Source organism: Scyliorhinus torazame, chromosome 1, assembly GCF_047496885.1.
Source record: "Scyliorhinus torazame isolate Kashiwa2021f chromosome 1, sScyTor2.1, whole genome shotgun sequence".
In the NCBI taxonomy this organism is placed as follows: domain Eukaryota; kingdom Metazoa; phylum Chordata; class Chondrichthyes; order Carcharhiniformes; family Scyliorhinidae; genus Scyliorhinus; species Scyliorhinus torazame.
Genome location: NC_092707.1, coordinates 419,981,412 through 420,000,423, shown reverse-complemented (window position 1 = coordinate 420,000,423; position 19,012 = coordinate 419,981,412). Strand labels below are relative to the sequence as shown.

The window sequence follows — 19,012 nt, the reverse complement described above, 5'->3', positions numbered from 1 at the left end:
TACAGAACTGGCTAGGTCATAGAAGGCAGAGAGTAGCAATGGAAGGATGCTTTTCTAATTGGAGGGCTGTGACCAGTGGTGTTCCACAGGGATCAGTGCTGGGACCTTTGCTGTTTGTAGTATATATAAATAATTTGGAGGAAAATGTAACTGGTCTGATTAGTAAGTTTGCAGACGACACAAAGGTTGGTGGAATTGCGGTTAGCGATGAGGACTGTCGGAGGATACAGCAGGATTTAGACCATTTGGAGACTTGGGCAGAGAGGTGTGTGTCTCTTAATGATCACGTCCATTAAACGTACAGTCTCTCAAAATTAACAAAGGTCATTACAGTTACCGTGTGGCTCTTAGAATCATAGAATTTACATTGTAGAAGGAAGTCATTTGGCCGATTGAATCTGCACCCTTGGAAAGATCCCCTCACTTAAGCCCACCCAATCCCCGTGACCCAGTAACCCCACCTAACCCTTTAGGACACTAAGGACAATTTATGATGGCCAATCCACCTAACCTGCACATCTTTGGACTGTGGGTGGAAACCGGAGCACCCGGAGGAAACCCATGCACACACGGGGAGGATGTGCAGACTCCGCACAGACAGGGATCCAAGCCGGGAATCGAACCTGGGACCCTAGAGCTGTGAAGTAACTGTGCTAGCCACTGAGCTACTGTGCTGCCCTGATGATCACCGTCCATGGCAGTTACAGTCTCTTAATATTAACACATTCTCTTACAGTATCATCCATCTCCAAATGAACGCAGCCCATTCCAGTTACAGTGTGTGTCTCCGAATTATCACAGTCCATTACAGTTACAGTGTGTGTCTCCGAATGAACACAGTCCATTACAGTTACAGTGTGTGTCTCCGAATAATCACAGCCCATTACAGTTACAGTGCGTGTCTCCTAATGATCACAGCCCATTACAGTTACTGTGTGTGTCTCCGAATGAATACAGTCCATTACAGTTACAGTGCGTGTCTCCGAATGATCACAGTCCATTACAGTTACAGTGTGTCTCCTAATGATCACATCCCATTACAGTTACAGCGTGTGTCTCCGAATGATCACAGCCCATTACAGTTACAGTGTGTCTCCTAATGATCACATCCCATTACAGTTACAGTGTGTGTCTCCGAATGATCACAGCCCATTACAGTTACAGTGCGTGTCTCCGAATGAACACAATCCATTATAGTCACAGTGTGTGTCTCCGAATGAACACAGTTCATTACAGTTACAGTGTGTGTCTCCGAATGATCACAGTCCATTACAGTTACAGTGTGTGTCTCTGAATGAACACAATCCATTATAGTCACAGTGTGTGTCTCCGAATGAACACAGTTCATTACAGTTACAGTGTGTGTCTCCGAATGATCACAGTCCATTACAGTTACAGTGTGTGTCTCCGAATGATCACAGTCCATTACAGTTACAGTGTGTGTCTCCGAATGATCACAGTCCATTACAGTTACAGTGTGTGTCTCTGAATGAACACAATCCATTATAGTCACAGTGTGTGTCTCCGAATGAACACAGTTCATTACAGTTACAGTGTGTGTCTCCGAATGATCACATCCCATTACAGTTACAGTGTGTGTCTCCGAATGATCACAGCCCATTACAGTTACAGTGTGTGTCTCTGAATGAACACAATCCATTATAGTCACAGTGTGTGTCTCCGAATGAACACAGTTCATTACAGTTACAGTGTGTGTCTCCGAATGATCACAGTCCATTACAGTTACAGTGTGTGTCTCCGAATGAACACAGTTCATTACAGTTACAGTGTATGTCTCCGAATGATCACAGTCCATTACAGTTACAGTGTGTGTCTCCGAATGAACACAGTCCATTACAGTTACAGTGTGTGTCTCCTAATGATCACAGTCCATTACAGTTACAGTGTGTGTCTCCTAATGATCACAGTCCATTACAGTTACAGTCTGTGTCTCCGAATGAACACAGTCCATTACAGTTACAGTGCATGTCTCCGAATGATCACAGCCCATTACAGTTACAGTGTGTGTCTCCGAATGAACACAGTCCATTACAGAACAGTGTGTGTCTCCGAATGATCACAATCCATTACAGTTACAGTGTGTGTCTCCTAATGAACACAGTCCATTACAGTTACAGTGTGTGTCTCCTAATGATCACAATCCATTACAGTTACAGTGTGTGTCTCCGAATGAACACAGACCATTACAGTTACAGTGTGTGTCTCCGAATGAACACAGCCCATTACAGTTACAGTGTGTGCCTCCGGATGAACACAGTCCATTACAGTTACAGTGTGTGTCTCCGAATGAACACAGTCCATTACAGTGACAGTGTGTGTCTCCGAATGAACACAGTCCATTACAGTTACAGTGTGTGTCTCCGAATGAACACAGTCCATTACAGTTACAGTGTGTGTTTCCGAATGAACACAGTCCATTACAGTTACAGTGCGTGTCTCCGAATGATCACAGCCCATTACAGTTACAGTGTGTGTCTCTGAATGAACACAGTCCATTACAGTTACAGTGTGTGTCTCCGAATGATCACAGTCCATTACAGTTACAGTCTGTGTCTCCGAATGAACACAGTCCATTACAGTTACAGTGTGTGTCTCCTAATGATCACAGTCCATTACAGTTACAGTGTGTGTCTCCGAATGAACACAGTCCATTACAGTTACAGTGTGTGTCTCCGAATGAACACAGCCCATTACAGTTACTGTGTGTGTCTCTGAATGAACACAATCCATTACAGTCACAGTGTGTGTCTCCGAATGAACACAGTTCATTACAGTTACAGTGTGTGTCTCCGAATGATCACAGTCCATTACAGTTACAGTGTGTGTCTCCGAATGAACACAGTTCATTACCATTACAGTGTGTGTCTCCGAATGATCACAGTCCATTACAGTTACAGTGTGTGTCTCCGAATGAATACAGTCCATTACAGTTACAGTGTGTGTCTCCGAATGAACACAGTCCATTACAGTTACAGTGTGTGTCTCCGAATGAACACAGTCCATTACAGTTACAGTGTGTGTCTCCGAATGATCACAGTCCATTACAGTTACAGTGTGTGTCTCCGAATGATCACAGCCAATTCCAGTTACAGTGTGTGTCTCCGAATGAACACAGTCCATTACAGTTACAGTGTGTGTCTCCTAATGATCACAGTCCATCACAGTTACAGTGTGTGTCTCCGAATGAACACAGTCCATTACAGTTACAGTGCGTGTCTCCGAATGATCACAGCCCATTACAGTTACTATGTGTCTCCTAATGATCACAGCCCATTACAGTTACAGTGTGTGTCTCCGAATGATCACAGTCCATTACAGTTACAGTGTGTGTCTCCAAATGATCACAGTCCATTACAGTTACAGTGTGTGTCTCCTAATGAACACAGTCCATTACAGTTACAGTGTGTCTCCTAATGGTCACAGTCCATTACAGTTACAGTGTGTCTCCGAATGAATACAGCCCATTACAGTTACAGTGTGTGTCTCAGAATGAACACTGTCCATTACAGTTACAGTGTGTGTCTCCTAATGATCACAGTCCATTACAGTTACAGTGTGTGTCTCCAAATGAAAACAGTCCATTACAGTTACAGTGTTTGTCTCCGAATGAACACAGCCCATTACAGTTACTGTGTGTTTCTCCAAATGAACACAATCCATTACAGTCACAGTGTGTGTCTCCGAATGAACACAGCCCATTACAGTTACAGTGTGTGTCTCCGAATGAACACAGCCCATTACAGTTACAGTGTGTGTCTCCGGATGAACACAGTCCATTACAGTTACAGTGTGTGTCTCTGAATGAACACAGTCCATTACAGTGACAGTGTGTGTCTCCGAATGAACACAGTCCATTACAGTTACAGTGTGTGTCTCCGAATGAACACAGCCCATTACAGTTACAGTGTGTGTTTCCGAATGAACACAGTCCATTACAGTTACAGTGCGTGTCTCCGAATGATCACAGCCCATTACAGTTACAGTGTGTGTCTCCGAATGAACACAGTCCATTACAGTTACAGTGTGTCTCCGAATGAATACAGCCCATTACAGTTACAGTGTGTGTCTCAGAATGAACACTGTCCATTACAGTTACAGTGTGTGTCTCCGAATGAACACAGCCCATGACAGTTACTGTGTGTGTCTCCGAACGAACACAGCCCATTACAGTTACAGTGTGTGTTTCCGAATGAACACAGTCCATTACAGATACAGTGCGTGTCTCCGAATGATCACAGCCCATTACAGTTACAGTGTGTGTCTCCGAATGAACACAGTCCATTACAGTTACAGTGTGTCTCCGAATGAATACAGCCCATTACAGTTACAGTGTGTGTCTCAGAATGAACACTGTCCATTACAGTTACTGTGTGTGTCTCCTAATGATCACAGTCCATTACAGTTACAGTGTGTGTCTCCGAATGAACACAGTCCATTACAGTTACAGTGTGTGTCTCCGAATGAACACAGCCCATTACAGTTACTGTGTGTGTCTCCGAATGAACACAATCCATTACAGTCACAGTGTGTGTCTCCGAATGAACACAGTCCATTACAGTTACAGTGTGTCTCCAAATGATCACAGTCCATTACAGTTACAGTGTGTCTCCGAATGAACACAGTTCATTACAGTTACAGTGTGTGTCTCAGAATGAACACTGTCCATTACAGTTACAGTGTGTGTCTCCTAATGATCACAGTCCATTACAGTTACAGTGTGTGTCTCCGAATGAACACAGTCCATTACAGTTACAGTGTGTGTCTCCGAATGAACACAGCCCATTGGAATTACTGTGTGTGTCTCCGAATGAACACAATCCATTACAGTCACAGTGTGTGTCTCCGAATGATCACATCCCATTACAGTTACAGTGTGTGTCTCCAAATGATCACAGCCCATTACAGTTACAGTGTGTGTCTCTGAATGAACACAATCCATTATAGCCACAGTGTGTGTCTCTGAATGAACACAGTTCATTACAGTTACAGTGTGTGTCTCCGAATGAACACAGTCCATTACAGTCACAGTGTGTGTCTCCTAATGATCACAGCCCATTACAGTTACAGTGTGTGTCTCCGAATTATCACAGTCCATTACAGTTACAGTGTGTGTCTCCGAATGATCACAGTCCATTACAGTTACAGTGTGTGTATCCGAATGAACACAGTCCATTACAGTTACAGTGTGTGTCTCCTAATGATCGCAGTCCATTACAGTTACAGTGTGTGTCTCCTAATGATCACAGTCCATTACAGTTACAGTGTGTGTCTCCGAATGAACACAGTCCATTACAGTTACAGTGTGTGTCTCCGAATGAACACAGCCCATTACAGTTACAGTGTGTGTTTCCGAATGAACACAGTCCATTACATTTACAGTGCATGTCTCCGAATGATCACAGCCCATTACAGTTACATTGTGTGTCTCCGAATGAACACAGTCCATTACAGTTAGTGTGTGTCTCCGAATGATCACAGTACATTACATTTACAGTGTGTGTCTCCTAATGAACACAGTCCATTACAGTTACAGTGTGTGTCTCCTAATGATCACAGTCCATTACAGTTACAGTGTGTGTCTCCGAATGAACACAGTCCATTACAGTTACAGTGTGTGTCTCCGAATGAACACAGCCCATTACAGTTACAGTGTGTGTCTCCGGATGAACACAGTCCATTACAGTTACAGTGTGTGTCTCCGAATGAACATAGTCCATTACAGTTACAGTGTGTGTCTCCGAATTAACACAGCCCATTACAGTTACAGTGTGTGTTTCCGAATGAACACAGTCCACTACAGTTACAGTGCGTGTCTCCGAATGATCACAGCCCATTACAATTACAGTGTGTGTCTCCGAATGAACACAGTCCATTACAGTTACAGTGTGTGTCTCCGAATGAACACAGTCCATTACAGTTACAGTGTGTGTCTCCTAATGATCACAGTCCATCACAGTTACAGTGTGTGCCTCCGAATGAACACAGTCCATTACAGTTACAGTGTGTGTCTCCGAATGAACACAGCCCATTACAGTTACTGTGTGTGTCTCCGAATGAACACAATCCATTACAGTCACAATGTGTGTCTCCGAATGAACACAGTTCATTACAGTTACAGTGTGTGTCTCTGAATGATCACAGTCCATTACAGTTACAGTGTGTGTCTCCGAATGAACACAGTCCATTACAGTTACAGTGTGTGTCTCCGAATGATCACAGTCCATTACAGTTACAGTGTGTGTCTCTGAATGATCACAGTCCATTACAGTTACAGTGTGTGTCTCCGAATGAACACAGTCCATTACAGTTACAGTGTGTGTCTCCTAATGATCACAGCCCATTACAGTTACAGTGTGTGTCTCCGAATGAACACAGTCCATTACAGTTACAGTGTGTGTCCCCGAATGAACACAGCCCATTACAGTTACAGTGTGTGTTTCCAAATGAACACAGTCCGTTACAGTGCATGTCTCCGAATGAACACAGCCCATTACAGTTACTGTGTGTGTGTCCGAATGAACACAATCCATTACAGTCACAGTGTGTGTCTCCGAATGAACACAGTTCATTACAGTTACAGTGTGTGTCTCCGAATGATCACAGTCCATTACAGTTACAGTGTGTGTCTCCGAATGATCACAGTCCATTACAGTTACAGTGTGTGTATCCGAATGAACACAGTCCATTACAGTTACAGTGTGTGTCTCCTAATGATCGCAGTCCATTACAGTTACAGTGTGTGTCTCCTAATGATCACAGTCCATTACAGTTACAGTGTGTGTCTCCGAATGAACACAGTCCATTACAGTTACAGTGTGTGTCTCCGAATGAACACAGCCCATTACAGTTACAGTGTGTGTTTCCGAATGAACACAGTCCATTACATTTACAGTGCATGTCTCCGAATGATCACAGACCATTACAGTTACATTGTGTGTCTCCGAATGAACACAGTCCATTACAGTTACAGTGTGTGTCTCCGAATGATCACAGTCCACTACATTTACAGTGTGTGTCTCCTAATGAACACAGTCCATTACAGTTACAGTGTGTGTCTCCGAATGACCACAGTCCATTACAGTTACAGTGTGTGTCTCCTAATGATCACAGTCCATTACAGTTACAGTGTGTGTCTCCGAATGAACACAGCCCATTACAGTTACAGTGTGTGTCTCCGGATGAACACAGTCCATTACAGTTACAGTGTGTGTCTCCGAATGAACACAGTCCATTACAGTTACAGTGTGTGTCTCCGAATGAACATAGTCCATTACAGTTACAGTGTGTGTCTCCGAATGAACACAGCCCATTACAGTTACAGTGTGTGTTTCCGAATGAACACAGTCCACTACAGTTACAGTGCGTGTCTCCGAATGATCACAGCCCATTACAGTTACAGTGTGTGTCTCCGAATGAACACAGTCCATTACAGTTACAGTGTGTGTCTCCGAATGATCACAGTCCATTACAGTTACAGTGTGTGTCTCCGAATGAACACAGTCCATTACAGTTACAGTGTGTGTCTCCTAATGATCACTGTCCATCACAGTTACAGTGTGTGCCTCCGAATGAACACAATCCATTACAGTTACAGTGTGTGTCTCCGAATGAACACAGCCCATTACAGTTACTGTGTGTGTCTCCGAATGAACACAATCCATTACAGTCACAGTGTGTGTCTCCGAATGAACACAGTTCATTACAGTTACAGTGTGTGTCTCCGAATGATCACAGTCCATTACAGTTACAGTGTGTGTCTCCGAATGAACACAGTCTATTACAGTTACAGTGTGTGTCTCCGAATGATCACAGTCCATTACAGTTACAGTGTGTGTCTCCGAATGATCACAGTCCATTACAGTTACAGTGTGTGTCTCCGAATGAACACAGTCCATTACAGTTACAGTGTGTGTCTCCTAATGATCACAGCCCATTACAGTTACAGTGTGTGTCTCCGAATGAACACAGTCCATTACAGTTACAGTGTGTGTCCCCGAATGAACACAGCCCATTACAGTTACAGTGTGTGTTTCCAAATGAACACAGTCCATTACAGTTACAGTGCATGTCTCCGAATGAACACAGCCCATTACAGTTACTGTGTGTGTGTCCGAATGAACACAATCCATTACAGTCACAGTGTGTGTCTCCGAATGAACACAGTTCATTACAGTTACAGTGTGTGTCTCCGAATGATCACAGTCCATTACAGTTATAGTGTGTGTCTCCGAATGAACACAGTTCATTACAGTTACAGTGTGTGTCTCCGAATGATCACAATCCATTACAGTTACAGTGTGTGTATCCGAATGAACACAGTCCATTACAGTTACAGTGTGTGTCTCCTAATGATCACAGTCCATTACAGTTACAGTGTGTGTCTCCGAATGAACACAGCCCATTACAGTTACAGTGTGTGTCTCCTCATGATCACAGTCCATTACAGTTACAGTGTGTGTCTCCGAATGATCACAGCCCATTACAGTTACATTGTGTGTCTCCGAATGAACACAGTCTATTACAGTTGCAGTGTGTGTTTCCGAATGATCACAGTCCATTACATTTACAGTGTGTGTCTCCTAATGAACACAGTCCATTACAGTTACAGTGTGTGTCTCCTAATGATCACAGTCCATTACAGTTACAGTGTGTGTCTCCGAATGAACACAGTCCATTACAGTTACAGTGTGTGTCTCCGAATGAACACAGCCCATTACAGTTACAGTGTGTGTCTCCGGATGTACACAGTCCATTACAGTTACAGTGTGTGTCTCCGAATGATCACAGTCTATTACAGTTAGTGTGTGTCTCCGAATGAACACAGTTCATTACAGTTACAGTGTGTGTCTCCGAATGATCACAGTCCATTACAATTACAGTGCGTGCCTTCGAATGATCACAGCCCATTACAGTTACAGTGTGTGTCTCCGAATGATCACAGTCCATTACAGTTACAGTGTGTGTCTCCGAATGAACACAGTCCATTACAGTTACAGTGTGTCTCCTAATGATCACAGTCCATTACAGTTACAGTGTGTCTCCGAATGAATACAGCCCATTAAAGTTACAGTGTGTGTCTCCGAATGAACACTGTCCATTACAGTTACAGTGTGTGTCTCCGAATGAACACAGCCCATTACAGTTACAGTGTGTCTCCTAATGATCACAGCCCATTACAGTTCCAGTGTGTGTCTCCGAATGATCACAGCCCATTACAGTTACAGTGTGTGTCTCCGAATGAACACAGTCCATTACAGTTATAGAGTGGTCTCCGAATGATCACAGTCCATTACAGTTACAGTGTGTGTCTCCGAATGAACACAGTCCATTACAGTTACAGTGTGTGTCTCCTAATGATCACAGCCCATTACAGTTACAGTGTGTGTCTCCGAATGAACACAGTCCATTACAGTTACAGTGTGTGTCCCCGAATGAACACAGCCCATTACAGTTACAGTGTGTGTTTCCAAATGAACACAGTCCATTACAGTTCCAGTGCATGTCTCCGAATGAACACAGCCCATTACAGTTACTGTGTGTGTGTCCGAATGAACACAATCCATTACAGTCACAGTGTGTGTCTCCGAATGAACACAGTTCATTACAGTTACAGTGTGTGTCTCCGAATGATCACAGTCCATTACAGTTACAGTGTGTGTCTCCGAATGAACACAGTTCATTACAGTTACAGTGTGTGTCTCCGAATGATCACAATCCATTACAGTTACAGTGTGTGTATCCGAAAGAACACAGTCCATTACAGTTACAGTGTGTGTCTCCTAATGATCACAGTCCATTACAGTTACAGTGTGTGTCTCCGAATGAACACAGTTCATTACAGTTACAGTGTGTGTCTCCGAAAGAATACAGTCCATTACAGTTACAGTGTGTGTCTCCTAATGAACACAGTCCATTACAGTTACAGTGTGTGTCTCCGAAAGAATACAGTCCATTACAGTTACAGTGTGTGTCTCCGAATGAACACAGTCCATTACAGTTACAGTGTGTGTCTCCGAATGAACACAGTCCATTACAGTCACAGTGTGTGTCTCCGAATGAACACAGTTCATTACAGTTACAGTGTGTGTCTCCGAATGATCACAGTCCATTACAGATACAGTGTGTGTCTCCTAATGATCACAGTCCATTACAGTTACAGTGTGTGTCTCCGAATGATCACAGTCCATTACAGTTACAGTGTGTGTCTCCTAATGATCACAGTCCATTACAGTTACAGTGTGTGTCTCCGAATGAACACAGTCCATTACAGTTACAGTGTGTGTCTCCGAATGATCACAGTCCATTACAGTTACAGTGTGTGTCTCCTAATGATCACAGTCCATTACAGTTAAAGTGTGTCTCCGAATGAATACAGTCCATTACAGTTACAGTGCGTGTCTCCGAATGATCACAGCCCATTACAGTTACAGTGTGTCTCCTAATGAACACAGTCCATTACAGTCACAGTGTGTGTCTCCGAATGATCACAGCCCATTACAGTTACAGTGTGTGTCTCCGAATGAACACAGTCCATTACAGTTACAGTGTGTGTCTCCGAATGATCACAGCCCATTACAGTTACAGTGTGTCTCCTAATGAACACAGTCCATTACAGTTACAGTGTGTGTCTCCGAATGATCACAGCCCATTACAGTTACAGTGTGTGTCTCCGAATGAACACAGTCCATTACAGTTACAGTGTGTGTCTCCGAATGAACACAGTCCATTACAGTTACAGTGTGTGTCTCCGAATGATCACAGTCCATTACAGTTACAGTGTGTGTCTCCTAATGATCACAGTCCATTACAGTTAAAGTGTGTCTCCGAATGAATACAGTCCATTACAGTTACAGTGCGTGTCTCCGAATGATCACAGCCCATTACAGTTACAGTGTGTCTCCTAATGAACACAGTCCATTACAGTTACAGTGTGTGTCTCCGAATGATCACAGCCCATTACAGTTACAGTGTGTGTCTCCGAATGATCACAGTCCATTACAGTTACAGTGTGTGTCTCCGAATGAACACAGTCCATTACAGTTACAGTGTGTCTCCTAATGATCACAGTCCATTACAGTTACAGTGTGTCTCCGAATGAATACAGCCCATTACAGTTACAGTGTGTGTCACCGAATGAACACTGTCCATTACAGTTACAGTGTGTGTCTCCGAATGAACACAGCCCATTACAGTTACAGTGTGTCTCCTAATGATCACAGCCCATTACAGTTACAGTGTGTGTCTCCGAATGATCACAGCCCATTACAGTTACAGTGTGTGTCTCCGAATGAACACAGTCCATTACAGTTATAGAGTGTGTCTCCGAATGATCACAGTCCATTACAGTTACAGTGTGTGTCTCCGAATGAACACAGTCCATTACAGTTACAGTGTGTGTCTCCTAATGATCACAGCCCATTACAGTTACAGTGTGTGTCTCCGAATGAACACAGTCCATTACAGTTACAGTGTGTGTCTCCGAATGAACACAGCCCATTACAGTTACAGTGTGTGTTTCCAAATGAACACAGTCCATTGCAGTTACAGTGCATGTCTCCGAATGAACACAGCCCATTACAGTTACTGTGTGTGTGTCCGAATGAACATAATCCATTACAGTCACAGTGTGTGTCTCCGAATGAACACAGTTCATTACAGTTACAGTGTGTGTCTCCGAATGATCACAGTCCATTACAGTTACAGTGTGTGTCTCCGAATGAACACAGTTCATTACAGTTACAGTGTGTGTCTCCGAATGATCACAATCCATTACCGTTACAGTGTGTGTCTCCGAATGATCACAGTCCATTAAATTTACAGTGTGTGTCTCCTAATGAACACAGTCCATTACAGTTCCAGTGTGTGTCTCCTAATGATCACAGTCCATTACAGTTACAGTGTGTGTCTCCGAATGAACACAGTCCATTACAGTTACAGTGTGTGTCTCTGAATGAACACAGCCCATTACAGTTACAGTGTGTGTCTCCGGATGTACACAGTCCATTACAGTTACAGTGTGTGTCTCCGAATGATCACAGTCCATTACAGTTAGTGTGTGTCTCCGAATGAACACAGTCCATTACAGTTACAGTGTGTGTCTCCTAATGATCACAGTCCATTACAGTTACAGTGTGTGTCTCCAAATAAACACAGTCCATTACAGTAACAGTGTGTGTCTCCGAATGAACACAGCCCATTACAGTGACTGTGTGTGTCTCCGAATGAACACAATCCATTACAGTCACAGTGTGTGTCTCCGAATGAACACAGTTCATTACATTTACAGTGTGTGTCTCTGAATGATCACAGTCCATTACAGTTACAGTGTGTGTCTCCGAAAGAATACAGTCCATTGCAGTTACAGTGTGTGTCTCCGAATGAACACAGTCCATTACAGTTACAGTGTGTGTCTCCGAATGAACACAGTCCATTACAGTCACAGTGTGTGTCTCCGAATGAACACAGTTCATTACAGTTACAGTGTGTGTCTCCGAATGATCACAGTCCATTACAGTTACAGTGTGTGTCTCCTAATGATCACAGTCCATTACAGTTACAGTGTGTGTCTCCGAATGATCACAGTCCATTACAGTTACAGTGTGTGTCTCCTAATGATCACAGTCCATTACAGTTACAGTGTGTGTCTCCGAATGAACACAGTCCATTACAGTTACAGTGTGTGTTTCCGAATGATCACAGTCTATTACAGTTACAGTGTGTGTCTCCGAATCAAAACAGTTCATTACAGTTACAGTGTGTGACTCCGAATGATCACAGTCCATTACAGTTACAGTGTGTGTCTCCTAATGATCACAGTCCATTACAGTTACAGTGTGTGTCTCCGAATGATCACAGTCCATTACAGTTACAGTGTGTGTCTCCGAATGATCACAGTCCATTACAGTTACAGTGTGTGTCTCCGAATGAACACAGTCCATTACAGTTACAGTGTGTGTCTCCGAATGATCACAGTCTATTACAGTTACAGTGTGTGTCTCCGAATGAACACAGTTCATTACAGTTACAGTGTGTGTCTCCGAATGATCACAGTCCATTACAGTTACAGTGTGTGTCTCCTAATGATCACAGTCCATTACAGTTACAGTGTGTGTCTCCGAATGAACACAGTCCATTACAGTTACAGTGTGTGTCTCCGAATGATCACAGTCTATTACAGTTACAGCGTGTGTCTCCGAATGAACACAGTTCATTACAGTTACAGTGTGTGTCTCCGAATGATCACAGTCCATTACAGTTACAGTGTGTGTCTCCTAATGATCACAGTCCATTACAGTTAAAGTGTGTCTCCGAATGAATACAGTCCATTACAGTTACAGTGCGTGTCTCCGAATGATCACAGCCCATTACAGTTACAGTGTGTCTCCTAATGATCACAGCCCATTACAGTTACAGTGTGTGTCTCCGAATGAACACAGTCCATTACAGTTACAGTGCGTGTCTCCGAATGATCACAGCCCATTGCAGTTACAGTGTGTCTCCTAATGATCACAGCCCATTACAGTTACAGTGCGTGCCTTCGAATGATCACAGCCCATTACAGTTACAGTGTGTGTCTCCGAATGATCACAGTCCATTACAGTTACAGTGTGTGTCTCCGAATGAACACAGTCCATTACAGTTACAGTGTGTCTCCTAATGATCACAGTCCATTACAGTTACAGTGTGTCTCCGAATGAATACAGCCCATTAAAGTTACAGTGTGTGTCTCCGAATGAACACTGTCCATTACAGTTACAGTGTGTGTCTCCGAATGAACACAGCCCATTACAGTTACAGTGTGTCTCCTAATGATCACAGCCCATTACAGTTACAGTGTGTGTCTCCGAATGATCACAGCCCATTACAGTTACAGTGTGTGTCTCCGAATGAACACAGTCCATTACAGTTATAGAGTGGTCTCCGAATGATCACAGTCCATTACAGTTACAGTGTGTGTCTCCGAATGAACACAGTCCATTACAGTTACAGTGTGTGTCTCCTAATGATCACAGCCCATTACAGTTACAGTGTGTGTCTCCGAATGAACACAGTCCATTACAGTTACAGTGTGTGTCCCCGAATGAACACAGCCCATTACAGTTACAGTGTGTGTTTCCAAATGAACACAGTCCATTACAGTTACAGTGCATGTCTCCGAATGAACACAGTTCATTACAGTTACAGTGTGTGTCTCCGAATGATCACAGTCCATTACAGTTACAGTGTGTGTCTCCTAATGATCACAGTCCATTACAGTTAAAGTGTGTCTCCGAATGAATACAGTCCATTACAGTTAAAGTGCGTGTCTCCGAATGATCACAGCCCATTACAGTTACAGTGTGTCTCCTAATGATCACAGCCCATTACAGTTACAGTGTGTGTCTCCGAATGAACACAGTCCATTACAGTTACAGTGCGTGTCTCCGAATGATCACAGCCCATTACAGTTACAGTGTGTGTCTCCGAATGATCACAGTCCATTACAGTTACAGTGTGTGTCTCCGAATGAACACAGTCCATTACAGTTACAGTGTGTCTCCTAATGATCACAGTCCATTACAGTTACAGTGTGTCTCCGAATGAATACAGCCCATTACAGTTACAGTGTGTGTCTCCGAATGAACACTGTCCATTACAGTTACAGTGTGTGTCTCCGAATGAACACAGCCCATTACAGTTACAGTGTGTCTCCTAATGATCACAGCCCATTACAGTTACAGTGTGTGTCTCAGAATGATCACAGCCCATTACAGTTACAGTGTGTGTCTCCGAATGAACACAGTCCATTACAGTTATAGAGTGTGTCTCCGAATGATCACAGTCCATTACAGTTACAGTGTGTGTCTCCGAATGAACACAGTCCATTACAGTTACAGTGTGTGTCTCCTAATGATCACAGCCCATTACAGTTACAGTGTGTGTCTCCGAATGAACACAGTCCATTACAGTTACAGTGTGTGTCCCCGAATGAACACAGCCCATTACAGTTACAGTGTGTGTTTCCAAATGAACACAGTCCATTACAGTTACAGTGCATGTCTCCGAATGAACACAGCCCATTACAGTTACTGTGTGTGTGTCCGAATGAACACAATCCATTACAGTCACAGTGTGTGTCTCCGAATGAACACAGTTCATTACAGTTACAGTGTGTGTCTCCGAATGATCACAGTCCATTACAGTTACAGTGTGTGTCTCCGAATGAACACAGTTCATTACAGTTACAGTGTGTGTCTCCGAATGATCACAATCCATTACAGTTACAGTGTGTGTATCCGAATGAACACAGTCCATTACAGTTACAGTGTGTGTCTCCTAATGATCACAGTCCATTACAATTACAGTGTGTGTCTCCTAATGATCACAGTCCATTACAGTTACAGTGTGCGTCTCCGAATGATCACAGCCCATTACAGTTACATTGTGTGTCTCCGAATGAACACAGTCCATTACAGTTACAGTGTGTGTCTCCGAATGATCACAGTCCATTAAATTTACAGTGTGTGTCTCCTAATGAACACAGTCCATTACAGTTACAGTGTGTGTCTCCTAATGATCACAGTCCATTACAGTTACAGTGTGTGTCTCCGAATGAACACAGTCCATTACAGTTACAGTGTGTGTCTCCGAATGAACACAGCCCATTACAGTTACAGTGTGTGTCTCCGGATGTACACAGTCCATTACAGTTACAGTGTGTGTCTCCGAATGATCACAGTCCATTACAGTTAGTGTGTGTCTCCGAATGAACACAGTCCATTACAGTTACAGTGTGTGTCTCCTAATGATCACAGTCCATTACAGTTACAGTGTGTGTCTCCAAATGAACACAGTCCATTACAGTTACTGTGTGTGTCTCCGAATGAACACAGCCCATTACAGTGACTGTGTGTGTCTCCGAATGAACACAATCCATTACAGTCACAGTGTGTGTCTCCGAATGAACACAGTCCATTACAGTTACAGTGTGTGTCTCCGAAAGAATACAGTCCATTACAGTTACAGTGTGTGTCTCCGAATGAACACAGTCCATTACAATCACAGTGTGTGTCTCCGAATGAACACAGTTCATTACAGTTACAGTGTGTGTCTCCGAATGATCACAGTCCATTACAGTTACAGTGTGTGTCTCCTAATGATCACAGTCCATTACAGTTACAGTGTGTGTCTCCGAATGATCACAGTCCATTACAGTTACAGTGTGTGTCTCCTAATGATCACAGTCCATTACAGTTACAGTGTGTGTCTCCGAATGAACACAGTCCATTACAGTTACAGTGTGTGTTTCCGAATGATCACAGTCTATTACAGTTACAGTGTGTGTCTCCGAATGAACACAGTTCATTACAGTTACAGTGTGTGTCTCCGAATGATCACAGTCCATTACAGTTACAGTGTGTGTCTCCTAATGATCACAGTCCATTACAGTTAAAGTGTGTCTCCGAATGAATACAGTCCATTACAGTTACAGTGCGTGTCTCCGAATGATCACAGCCCATTACAGTTACAGTGTGTCTCCTAATGATCACAGCCCATTACAGTTACAGTGTGTGTCTCCGAATGAACACAGTCCATTAAAGTTACAGTGCGTGTCTCCGAATGATCACAGCCCATTACAGTTACAGTGTGTCTCCTAATGATCACAGCCCATTACAGTTACAGTGCGTGCCTCCGAATGATCACAGCCCATTACAGTTACAGTGTGTGTCTCCGAATGATCACAGTCCATTACAGTTACAGTGTGTGTCTCCGAATGAACACAGTCCATTACAGTTACAGTGTGTCTCCTAATGATCACAGTCCATTACAGTTACAGTGTGTCTCCGAATGAATACCGCCCATTACAGTTACAGTGTGTGTCTCCGAATGAACACTGTCCATTACAGTTACAGTGTGTGTCTCCGAATGAACACAGCCCATTACAGTTACAGTGTGTCTCCTAATGATCACAGCCCATTACAGTTACAGTGTGTGTCTCCGAATGATCACAGTCCATTACAGTTACAGTCTGTGTCTCCGAATGATCACAGTACATTCCAGTTACAGTGTGTGTCTCCGAATGAACACAGTCTATTACAGTTACAGTGTGTCTCCTAATGATCACAGTCCATTACAGTTACAGTGTGTCTCCGAATGAATACAGCCCATTACAGTTACAGTGTGTGTCTCCCAATGAACACTGTCCATTACAGTTACAGTGTGTGTCTCCGAATGAACACAGCCCATTACAGTCACAGTGTGTGTCTCCGAATGATCACAGCCCATTACAGTTACAGTCTGCCTCCGAATGATCACTGTCCTTTACAGTTACAGTGTGTGTCTCCGAATGATCACAGTCCATTACAGTTACAGTGTGTGTCTCCGAATGAACACAGCCCATTACAGTTACAGTGTGTGTCTCCGAATGAACACAGCCCACTTCAGTTACAGTGTGTGTCTCCGAATGATCACAGCCCAATACAGTTACAGTGTGTCTCCTAATGAACACAGTCCATTACAGTTACAGTGTGTGTCTCCGAATGAACACAGTCCATTACAGTTACTGTGTTTAGCTGCTCCTAGCTCGATCCTCGTTACTAAGTTGTGTTTATGTTGATGATATATTTCAGAAGAGGTGCCTCGAAATTTGGTCTCTATTGTTCTCCGCTCTCTGCTGACTGCCCTCCTGCTCCTGGTCGGGGCTCTGCTTGGTTTGTTCTACGTCAAACGGTGGGGGTGTTTCAGATAGCCATCAACATAGAGCAGGTAAGATGGAATCATTCAATTTTCCCAGTCCACCTGCATATTGAAGTCCCCCATGATTATTGTAATGTTGCCTTTTTTACAGACTTTTCTATCTCCTGATTTATTTTCTGCCCCACATCCTGACTACTGCTCGGGGGCCTGTACATAACCCCCATCAGGGTCTTTTTACCTTTGCGATTCCTCAACTCTACCCACAGAGATTCTGTGCCTTCTGATCCTATATCGCTCCTTGCTATCGGTTTAACTTCATTCCTTACTGACAATGTAACCCCGCCCCCTTTTCCCATCTGCCTGTCCTTTCGATAGGACACATATCCTTGGATATTTAGATCCCAGCCCTGATCCCCTTGCAGCCACGTCTCTGTGATGCCCACAACATCGTACTGGACAATTTCAATGTGTGCAACAAGCTCATTTACCTTGTTCCGTATGCTGCGGGCATTTAAGTACAACACCCTGGGGCTGGTTTAGCACAGGGCTAAATAGCTGGCTTTGAAAGCAGACCAAGGCTGGCCAGCAGCGCGGTTCAATTCCTGTACCAGCCTCCCCGAACAGGCGCCGGAATGTGGCGACTAGGGGCTTTTCACAGTAACTTCATTGAAGCCTGCTTGTGACAATAAGCCATTTTAATTTCATTTCACCCTCGGTCCTGCATTGACCACCTCCCTTGTCACACTTATACAGGTCATAGATTATCATAGAATTTACAGTGCAGAAGGAGGCCATTCGGCCCTTCGAGTCTGCACCGGCTCTTGGAAAGAGCACCCCACCTAAGTCCACACCTCCACCCTATCCCAGTAACCCAGTAAACCTGTCACCTTTTTGCTCTGCCTGAGGTTATATTCCTGCTCCCTTCTATACTCTCTGTTCTATTCCGTGTTCTGGAAACTTTACTAACCTCTCCTGAGGCCTTGGCCCCTTTAACCCGTTTAATATCCTCATCATTAACCTGCACTCTGACCTTCTCCTATAACTTGGATTTTCTAATTCTCCAGACAACTGAACCGTCCCCCACTCTGCAGTTTAAAGCTCTATCTACAGCCCGAGTTATACAATTCGCCAGGACTCTGGGCCCAGCGTGATTCAGGTGAAGACTGTCCCAGCGGAACAGCTCCCTCCTTCCCCAGTACTGGTGCCAATGTCCCATGAATTCAAACCCATTCCTCCCACACCAATCTTTGAGCCACGCATTTACCTCCTTAACCTTATTGCCACTGTGCCAATTAGCTCGTGGCTCAGGTAGTAA

General features: G+C 43.7%; 1 protein-coding gene across 1 annotated transcript in view; it reads left to right on the top strand.

Moving 5' to 3' along the window:
• Positions 1-19,012, top strand: part of LOC140412292 (junctional adhesion molecule C-like) — a 158,153-nt gene that overhangs the window by 119,584 nt on the left and 19,557 nt on the right. The window contains exon 4 of the mRNA XM_072500816.1: positions 17,631-17,766. Within this exon, the coding sequence (XP_072356917.1) occupies positions 17,631-17,749 (119 nt within the window). The 3' untranslated portion in view covers positions 17,750-17,766. The remainder of the gene's footprint in view (positions 1-17,630; positions 17,767-19,012) is intronic.